Source organism: Mus pahari, chromosome 3 (genome assembly GCF_900095145.1).
Source record: "Mus pahari chromosome 3, PAHARI_EIJ_v1.1, whole genome shotgun sequence".
Lineage (NCBI taxonomy): Eukaryota > Metazoa > Chordata > Mammalia > Rodentia > Muridae > Mus > Mus pahari.
The window spans coordinates 12,105,587-12,115,841 of record NC_034592.1 but is presented as its reverse complement, the minus strand read 5'-3'; the positions used below and the strand labels follow the sequence as shown (position 1 = coordinate 12,115,841).

The 10,255-nt window shown below is 48.5% G+C and overlaps 1 protein-coding gene across 1 annotated transcript in view; it reads right to left on the bottom strand.

Annotated features, from left to right (window-relative positions):
* The window catches only part of Zmynd19 (zinc finger MYND-type containing 19), an 8,090-nt gene extending 1,682 nt beyond the window's left edge, over positions 1-6,408 (bottom strand). Inside the window, exons 1-4 of the mRNA XM_021193685.1 lie at positions 6,132-6,408; positions 4,783-4,842; positions 3,823-3,929; positions 3,129-3,269 (exon numbers count right to left, since the gene is read on the bottom strand). Of these exons, the coding sequence (XP_021049344.1) occupies positions 3,129-3,269; positions 3,823-3,929; positions 4,783-4,842; positions 6,132-6,182 (359 nt within the window). The 5' untranslated portion in view covers positions 6,183-6,408. The remainder of the gene's footprint in view (positions 1-3,128; positions 3,270-3,822; positions 3,930-4,782; positions 4,843-6,131) is intronic.
* Between the last annotated feature and the right edge of the window lie 3,847 nt (positions 6,409-10,255).

Genomic DNA, 10,255 nt, shown 5'->3' with positions numbered 1-10,255 from the left:
CATGCAGGCCTGGGTACAGAAAACTGGCTTAAAAAAAAAAAAAAAAAAGAACACTGACTGCTTTTCCGAAGGTCCTGAGTTCAAATCCCAGCAACCACATGGTGGCTCACAACCATCCATATTGATATCTGACACCCTCCTCTCGTGTATCTGAAGACAGCTACAGTGTAATTACATATAATAATAAATCTTAAAAAAACCAAACCCGAAACCAAAGGACACTGATAATCTCAGCCAATTGGAAATGTCAGGATTTCAGGCTAAGACTGCTGCATGTGTGAAGCAGACCTAGCATGAGTTGTGGTATGCTGTGGATGGCAGAGCTGCCAAACCCTGTATAGTTAGTCTTGGATGTTCAACATTTAGTTATTTATACTGTTGAAATTTGGTTTTATACTGTGATAACAATATTAGATCCTGGAGATAAGAGATGAGGTATGGCTTGAAGTGTTTTGTGTATATTCATCAAGTTAACAAAGGTCAATTACGCTGGTCAGCCTTTGTCAACTTGACAAACTCTAGTCACTAAGAAAGACTAAACTTCAGCCTGGCGGTGGTGGTGCACGCTTTAATCCCAGCACTTGGGAGGCAGAGGCAGGCGGATTTCTGAGTTCAAGGCCAGCCTGGTCTACAAAATGAGTTCCAGGACAGCCAGGGATACACAGAGAAACCCTGTCTCAAAAACAAGAGAGAGAGAGAGAGAGAGAGAGAGAGAGAGAGAGAGAGACAGACAGACAGACAGACGCATGCCTTTAATCCCAGCACTTGGGAGGCAGAGGCAGGAGTTCAAGGCCATCAAGGCCAGCCTGGTCTATAGAGTGAGTTCCAGGACAGCTGGGCTACAGAGAAACCCTGTCTCAGAAAAAAAATTAACTGAGGAATTACAGCTTGTGGATATATCTGTGGAGCATTTTCTGGATTAATATAGGAAGGAACAAATCACTGTGGGCAGTACCACTCTTAGGCAAGTTGGTCTGGACTGTGTAAGAAAGCAAACTGAGCAAGCTATGGAGAGAACACCAATAAACAGTGCTCCCAAGTAGTCTCTGGTTTAGTTCCTGCTTCCAGATTCCTGCTTGAATTTCTGCTCTTAATTCTCTCAACAATAGATTGTGACATTGCTTTAGGTCATGGTATTTTATCATACTAACAGAAACCTAACTAGGACAGACCGAAACTGACTGCTGGTTGCCCATAGGTGAGTGCAGCAGACTGTGTGGTACTTTGGAGAGGCATAGCTGATTTCTGCAAAGGAGCTGCTTAACTGAGCCTTGAATAACTCTCCTCACAAGTAAACCAGGACACTGGCCATCCTCCTGACACATATGCCCACAGTACCAAGTACTCCCCTCCCAACACACACATTCATTATCCCCCCTACTTCCACTTACATGGGCATACCAGACATGCTCATGGATCCTCATCCAATCTGGTCCTGCCTCTGCTAGTAAAAGGTATGTACTACTACCTACCTACCTGAAGGGCACAACCTCAACCAAAATTATCTCTGAAAGCTGGCTGAGGAAAGGGCCAACAGGCCACCTGACCAAACATCTCAGCCCTCTACCCCAGAACTATAACTGCCCCTTTCCAAATAGAGGCTTTAACTGTAGCCCTATCTCATGATCATAAGGTGTGTTCAGAAGACTAAATATAGCATTCAGCACAGGACCCTACTGAATAGATGTCTGCCTCAAAGGAGAATGGAAGGTCAACGTCAGTCTCAGCTTCTCAGCTACACAGCAAGTTGAGGTCAGCCTAAGATACGAGAACCTCAAAGAAGGATGGAAGAAAGAATGGACAGACAGACAGGAGTGATGAAACAGAACTGAAGACTCAAAACCTCTGACATCAGGTAGAAAACAAAGGAAGCAGATGAGAAGTCAGAGACCCTCCCAGGGCTGCCTCCACACTCTGCCAGAGTAAAGCAGTTTGACCCCTGTCTTCTGAAGACCTAGGGACCAGCACGAACCATCAAGCACAGAGGCATACTCCCACATCTCCCTACAGTACATGGGGCTCTAGCATCATCTGAAGACATTCACTACAAACATCTACCCACTGTCTGTAACGACAACCTTGTCAATACCATTAGCATCTGTTGAGGTGGTAAATGCCAAAGAAGGTTGCTTAAAGACTTAAGAACTTGTACATAGCCGGGCAGTGGGAGGCAGAGGCAGGTGGATTTCTGAGTTCAAGGCCAGCCTGGTCTACAGAATGAGTTCCAAGACAGCCAGGGGTATACAGAGAAACCCTGTCTCAAAAAACAAAAAAAGCAATTTGTACAGAAACTTCCAGGAGCCCTCAGGGGACGCCTATGAGCAGGACAATGATACCTGTGTGGCTTGGGACTATGAGTCAAATTTCCCTAACCATTTCCTGCTGGTCCCTCCAGCTCTTCATGAAATTCACTGTGGCGAGTTTGAGGGTTAGTAGGAACGTGGCCTCCAGGATAGGAAAGCTTGTACAATGCTGTTTTCAGGACCACAGGGAACTGGGAAGCCAAGAGGTCACATCCCTACCCTGCTCTATCCTACTACTTCCTCTGCTCAGGGAAAGCTATTCACCAAAGGAGACCCACCCTGTCTCAGTGTGGTCCTCAGGCATGGTCTCATTCCATCACATCGGCTAAAATATTCCTAGAGTCAATTACCACAAGGTCAATCCCAAAAATTAATCATAAAAATCCTTCTAGCTAGCCGGGCGGTGGTGGCACACGCCTTTAATCCCAGCACTTGGGAGGCAGAGGCAGGCGGATTTCTGAGTTGGAGGCCAGCATGGTCTACAGAGTGAGTTCCAGGATAGCCAGGGCTATACGGAGAAACCCTGTCTCGAAAAACCAAAAGTCCTTCTAGCTAAGCATGGAAGTCTATATGCATCTTTAATTCTAGCACAGGGGAGGCAGGAGGAGGAGGACTGCTGTGATTTCAAAGTCTGGTATGCATAGCAAGTCCCAATACAGCAAGGGCTACATAGAGAGACCCTGTTTCCAAAACAAAATATAAATGAAAAATTCTTTCCTTTCCCATGAAGAAGAATCCTCACACATGTGAGTGGTGGGTGGAATACCAAGGTCCCAAAGCACAAAATAGAAACACAGAAACATGGGCTGGCCAGGGAAGACCCACCTCTGTTTGCTGGAGGTCTCTTCAGCTTTGGGTCGCCAGCCCCATGGTACCAGCTGCAGGTTGTCCAGGCGATTGTCCACAGTCACAGCATTGAGATGTACCACCTGAAACCCGGGAGCCACACCTCCCCTGTGTCGTTCCCTAGGGAAAGACATTTTTCTCGAGGACAAGACCTCAAGCACTTCTATTCAAGCATCAATGTTCAGCCACACAGAAATACCAGCTATCTGATCAGAACCGGGCCCATATTCTGAAGTGGCATACCAGGAGGAAGCCAAGCACATCATCAGTCTATGGCCCACACAGACAGGGAACTTGCCTCAGAAAGCAATGGAGAGAACCCCCAAGCCAACAAAATTATCTAGAGGTAAGTTTCCCATTTGGATGATACCAACATTTCAAACTCCAACTTACCCATCTATGATCAATGACGCCATTTCTAAGGATGTAACCTATGACTCACCAGAAGAATCCATGGGTCTCATCTCATCAAAACCCCACTAGTTGTTTAAAGTGATACGTACATTAGTCATTCCTTTGTGTTAGTGGCAAAGGTCACATACTCCCAGACTTAAAGAAGATAAAGTGAGTCTGACTCCACTGGGTAGAACGCTCTCTAGCCTTTGGGTATACTATGCTTATCATAGCTCACATGGGGCTTAGGTGGGGAGACTTATCAGTTGGAAATACTCACCATAGCAGCTCATGCAGAAGCCTGCCAGAGCCCCTTCCTCGGTTTTTGTCAAAGGCATATGCAAATATCTTAGCACCATTTCCATCAGCATCTACTTCCATTCGAGCCTGAGCAGAAAGAAGCACAGAGCAGAGTGCATCTGTTGGAAAGCCTTTAACTCTCAACACATTTCAAATCCAGCTCAGAAAAATGCCAGAGGTACAGATGATACCCTGCTCCTAGAACCCCATAAGTACAGGGGGCATATCCTGATGAACAACTTGCAAAATACTGCGCACACCAAGAAGTAAAATTTCCTACCATTAAAAAATTCCAGAATGGACAACGGGGAGCTATAGATGGCTCAGCAGTTAAGAGAACTAGATGCTCTTTCGGAGGACCCTGGGCTTGATTCCCTACAGCCACCTGGTGGCTCACAACCATGTGATTCATGCACAGACATTCAGGTAAACATTAATACACATAAATAAATTTAACCCATGGGAAAAGAAATAATTGTGGGGGAAAGTGCCCATGTTGGCTGTGATGGTCCACATCTGTAATCTTAGCACTCAGGTAATGGAGAAAGGGAGATCTGAGTATGCACAGCTGGCTTGGGGGAGCAAAACCTTGCCCCCACGCCCCACCAGGACACCTCCAGAGATGGTAGTTCTTTACCATAACAATGAGGGCAGGATGGCCTCCCTGGTTATGGTGCAAAGGCGAGAGGATAGCTATACCCAAGTGTGCTCATTTGATTTAACAGACACATAATCAACACAGCACAGCAGTGAGCTTTCAAAGACTAGCAATCAGGGTGAAGGAGGTCACAACGGGCTCTACCAGCCAGCAGTGGCCAGGGTGTCACAACCTGCTTTGGAGCTAAATATCATAAATATCAGTGGTTATCCTCTTGTTCTCCCAGAACAAGGAAGGAAACTCATTTCTTACTCTTCCTGGGCAACAAACAGTAATGCTTACCTCAAAGGAGTAGCTCTCCACCAGTGGTATGTCCTGCTCATCTATCAGTGTGTATTTGGTCTGAAAAGAAACCATGTTTCAAAAATTACATATGAGATCCACCTATGACAGTAACAACGTGAGGAATCTCGAACACTGCCCAATGAGAAAGAAAGGAGTCACATCTTAAGTGGGGCCTTGCTCAGGCTCATTTGGCATAGCCTACATCAAAGTGCAGTCCAAGCTGGGCATGGTGGTACACATCTTTAATCCTAACACTCAAAGGTAGGGCAGATAGAACTCTGTGAGTTCCAGAACAGCCAGGACCACGTAGTGAGATCCTGCCTCAAAAAAAGAAAGGAAAGGAAAAATAGTAAAAAGTGAATCCAGTATGTTAAAAGCAAAGCATGAGCACATGGACCAGCGTAGGTAGGCTTAGGAGCCCATCTACATCTGATAGACCTTCCCTGAGAAGTGGCATTGAGCTTTTAATGCACCCAGAAACTCGGACAAACACAAGTCTAGTGAGTGGAGGAAGGGAATGGCACTAAGATCATCCAGGTTCCAAGTGTGATGTTTGTTCAGTAGGCTGGATACATTGCACGTGCTCACTGGACAGTCCTTCTTCACCTGATCTCAAATACTCCTAATAAAAGTTTTAACGGCCCAGGCTCCTGCAAATAATTCCTGAGTCAAAAGCCTCCCACCCCTCTCTAGTTAGAAATAGAAAGTTCCAGAAGTCCTCTCCTGAGCTCAAGACCGGTTGCTTTTACTTTCCTGGAAGCTCTTTCTAAGATCTCAGTTACCTGCCTCTACTTTCTGTCTGTTCCTCTCTCCCACTAGTAGCCGCCGCCACTGGTGGAACAGATTAAGGGCGACAGTTCCTGAACAGCACCAAGAAGCCCAGCTTCATGTGGTGGGTGGTGGCCCAGGCGAGGAGTCCCTCAGAGTCTTGGAGCCTACCAAGATCAGGACCCTGGCTCCTCGCTCTAGGGAAGCCTGCGACTCGAGTGACCGAACGTGGCCAACGTTAAAACGCTCCGCCAAGGGGTACTGCGGACCGGCCGCTCGCTCGCCTCGGAGCTTCGGGCCGAGAGCGTCACCGCGGGAGGCCGCCGCGTTAAACCGTGCGGCCGCAGGTGCAGCCCGGCCGCCGGAGCCGCGGCAGGTGCCCAGGGAGGCACGGGATGAACCCCGAGGAACTGTTCCGCACCAGCCAGTCCCACACGAGTCCTGAGGCCGAGGGGCGCGTCCCCGGCCGCGGGGAAGATTCCCGCGAGGAAGGCGGCGCCGGACCAAGCAGGCCCGCGCAGCCGCTCGCCCTGGTGCCCCAGCCCGCGCAGGCCGAGCCGCCGCTCCACACCGCTCACCTTCCCGGCCACCCGGCCGAGCCGCACGATGCCCAATTTAAAGTCGGTCATGGCCAGGCCTGCGCTCTAGGCAGGCGGAGCCGCTCCCTCGGGAGGCTCCCGACCGGACCGGGCCGTAGCGAGGCCGCGGCACTCCGGGTCAGGCCGGTGCCGGGGTCAGGCCGGGCGGGCCGCGGGCGGACGAGGCTGGGCCGGGCTCGGGCCACCGCCGCCGCCTCGCGCCCGCCGGGCCTGCCACGCGCCGCCGCCACCACCGCGCGCACCCCAGCGAGCGAAGCAGAGGGCGGGGCGCGACCGGGACACACCCCCCACCGGCGGGTGCCGACCAATCGCGAGACGCGCCCTTCGCCGGTCGTGGCGCGCCGCGGCCGAGGGACCAATGGGACTGGGAAACAGACGCAGGCGCAGTGAAAAAGAACCAAGTGCGGGGGGAGGGGCGAGCCGGGGGCGGCGCCTGCGCGGCGACCGGCGCAACGTCAATTTCGCGGGAAGCTTTGTGCGCGCTGCAGCGGTCGCTGAGGCGCGGGAGTGAGCGCAGTAGGTCGCACCTTCTCCCGGAGACTAGCTGCTTGCGTTCGCACCTCTAGAGTTGTGTTCAGCGTAGAACGTCTGTCCTTACCCGTTGGTTACCGCCTGGCAGGATGCTGAGTGAGTCGTCCAGGTCTCCGGGAATCAACCTGCAAGGCGGCGACGAGTACCTACTGGGTGCTTCCTGGAACCCATGCGCCTTAGGTCTCCTAGGAAGGATAAAACCTTCCGGAAGAAACCGGAGGCTGGGGTGGGTATCTGTCTCCGGAAAAGGGAGACCTGGTAGCCTGGAGTCCTGACCTAGCTGACAAGGCCTAGAGTTCGAGCCCAGGGCTAGGCTCCACCTGCTTCAAGATAACCCCAGGCATCAAAGGATCTGCATACGTTTCTACCTCTCATTGTTCCATTTTGAAATTACCAGGAGAAAAGAAAGGATTGTCGAGTGAAGCTAGAACTTCTCTCAGCCCTTGGTGCTTAACATTATTCCCAGGTGCTTTGCTGCTCAGACGCACCCGCTTCAGATTTGTGATGGTTAAGAGAAAGCTTTTTAGTAAGAGGTGGAGTGCTTAGGATGATGCAGAGGGCGTTCCCTGGTAATAAAGCCATTTGTCTTGTTGCATATTCCTCTAAAACATTAACTCAATCCTTCCCCATAGCCGGGTGGTGGTGGCGGCGCACGCCTTTAATAACAGCACTTGGGAGGCAGAGGCAGGCGGATTTCTGAGTTGAGGCTAGCCTGGTCTACAAAGTGAGTTCCAGGACAGCCAGGGCTACACAGAGAAACCCTGTCTCGAAAAACCAAAAAAAAATCCCCATGACTTGAAAGGAGATCCCAGGATACACCTGTTAGATGAAAGAGATTCCCCCTCATAGAGGGAATCAGCCACACCTCATAGCCTATTGTGTACCTTTCTTAAGCTGATATGAAAGAGTATGAGGTAGCCACAAGGTAGGGTTAGATTAGATGCTAAATTATGGCTTTACAAACTATTTAGTGCTTTCACTAGTCTGCTAAACTCAAAAATACCTACGCCCCAAGCTCAGAAACTATTCCCTTTAAGGGAAGAAGACATACTAGATACAAATATACTTTTCTTTAATTCTTCAGTTACTACTAGATCACTACCATATTTCAGCTTCCCTCACTACAAATGACCTATTATTTTTTTAGGTTGTGTGTATTAGTGTTTTGCCTGCATGTATGTGTGTGTATCCTGGGTACAGTGCCTGTGGAGACCAAAAGAAGGTGTCAAGTACCCTGGAATAAGAGTTAATGATTGTGAGCCTCCATGTGGGTGCTGAGAAATGGGTCCAGGAGCAAGTGTTCTTTTTTTTTTTTTTTTTTTTTTTTTTAAGATTTATTTATTTATTCTATGTAAGTACACTGTAGCTGTCTTCAGACACTCCAGAAGAGGGAGCCAGATCTTGTTACAGATGGTTATGAGCCACCATGTGGTTGCTGGGACTTGAACTCTGGACCTTTGGAAGAGCAGTTGGGTGCTCTTACCCACTGAGCCATCTCACCAGCCCCCAGGAGCAAGTCTTCTTAACCATTGAGTCGACTGTCCACTCTGTTGCTGGCATTATTAACGGGTCTGATCACCCAAAGTCTGTTTTAGTGAGTCTTTCTACCCAATTTTCACTAGTGAGAGCACCAGCAGGAAACCAGGCATGGTAGTGCGTGCTTTTCATTCCAGCACTGGGGAATCAGAGTCTGCTGGTGGATCTTTGTGAGTTCCAGGACAGCCAAAGCAACATGGATCTGTTGAGGGGGAGAGGGGAAAGCAAAAATATCTAAGGCTGGATAATTTCTTTGTTGTTGTTTTGTTTTGCCACCCCTTCGAGTCCATGTCTCTTCCCCACCTCCTACCTCTACTCCTCAACCCCAGCACTCGGGAGGCAGAGGCAGGCCGCTCTCTGAGTTCGAGGCCAGCCTGGTCTACAGAGTGAGTTCCAGGACAGCCAGGGCTACACAGAGGAACCCTGTCACCAGGGAAAAAAAAAATCGTGTTCAAATTTAATCTCCAATGAAACAGTACCAAAGGATGATGAGGTAATTAGAGTTCGTCCCTCATGGATGGGTTAGAACTTTTTGTTGGTTTCTCTGTGTAGCCCTGGCTGTCCTGGAACTCGCTCTGTAGACCAGGCTGGCCTCGAACTCAGAAATCCACCTACCTCTGCCTCCCAAGTGCTGGGATTAAAGGCGTGCGCCACCACTGCCTGGCTGAACATGATTTTCTTATATACATATTTATTTTGTGAGTGCGTGTCTGAGAAGGCTTTTGGGTGTTGGTACTCCTTTGATGAGAGTTCTGGTGATCAATCTTAGATTGTCAAGTTTGGCAGCCAGCCCTTTTAACCATTGAGCCATCTCAAAATAGTCTTCTGTCCTAAGTGCTGGGAGATTTATAATGTGTACCGACATACTCAACTTCTTTTAGTTTTTTTATTATTCATGGTGTGTGTGTGTGTGACTGTCCTTGCATGTGTGTGCGTGGACATGTTGCAGTCAGATAACTTGTGGATGTTCAGCTCTGTCTACCATGTTGATTTTCAGAAACTGAACTCAGGTCATCTGGCTTGACAGCAAGCATACTTATTGGCTGGATCCTGGCACTTGATTTCTATTTTAAATTATTTTACTATACTTTATATTATTAAATTTTAAATTATTTTTGTGCATGAATATGAATATGTATACACATTCATACACATATATGTGCATGCAGTGCCCCAAAGAGGCCTGAGGAAACTATTGGACGCCCTGGAACTGGAATCACAGATGGTTATGAACTGTCATGTGGGTGCTCAGGTCCTCTGCAGGAACAGCACGTATTCTTTTTTTTTTTTTTTAAAGATTTATTTATTTATTATGTGTAAGTACACTGTAGCTGTCTTCAGACACTCCAGAAGAGGGCGTCAGATCTTGTTACGGATGGTTATGAGCCACCATGTGGTTGCTGGGATTTGAACTCCGGACCTTCGTGGGTGCTCTTGCCCACTGAGCCATCTCACCAGCCCCTTTTTTTTTTTTTTTTTTCCGAGACAGGGTTTCTCTGTGTAGCCCTGGCTGTCCTGGAACTCACTCCTGTAGACCAGGCTGGCTTCAGATTCACAGAGATCCACCTGTTCTGCCTCCTGAATGCTTCTTAACATGAATTTTGGAGGAGCAGAAACATTAAAAACACAGTGAAGCCTAAAACTGGGTAAGATAACTGTGGAAGAAATGAGAAAGAGAACTAGGATGAACCGTGGACATGCTTATATCGAGGATGAAAATAACTGGAAAGAGCACAACTCAGCAAGGAGAACTAAGATGTCATCTAGGAAGGACACCCAGAGAGGGTGGTGGTCAAGAAGCCAGAAAAGGACTGTCCCTGGCTGACCAGGAATGGTAACAACAGACAGTGAACAATAGATTGAGCATCCTGGGATTACTGGCTACCTTCCAAAGTCCAGTTTGGGTTGAGGAGTAAGGGTCAGTGTGTTAAGAAGGAATAGAAGGTTAGGCGCCGAGGCACATACCGGAAATCCAAAATGTAGCTGAGGCAGAAGTAGGAAGGTTCAAAACCATCTAAACTGTAGTAAATTGTATG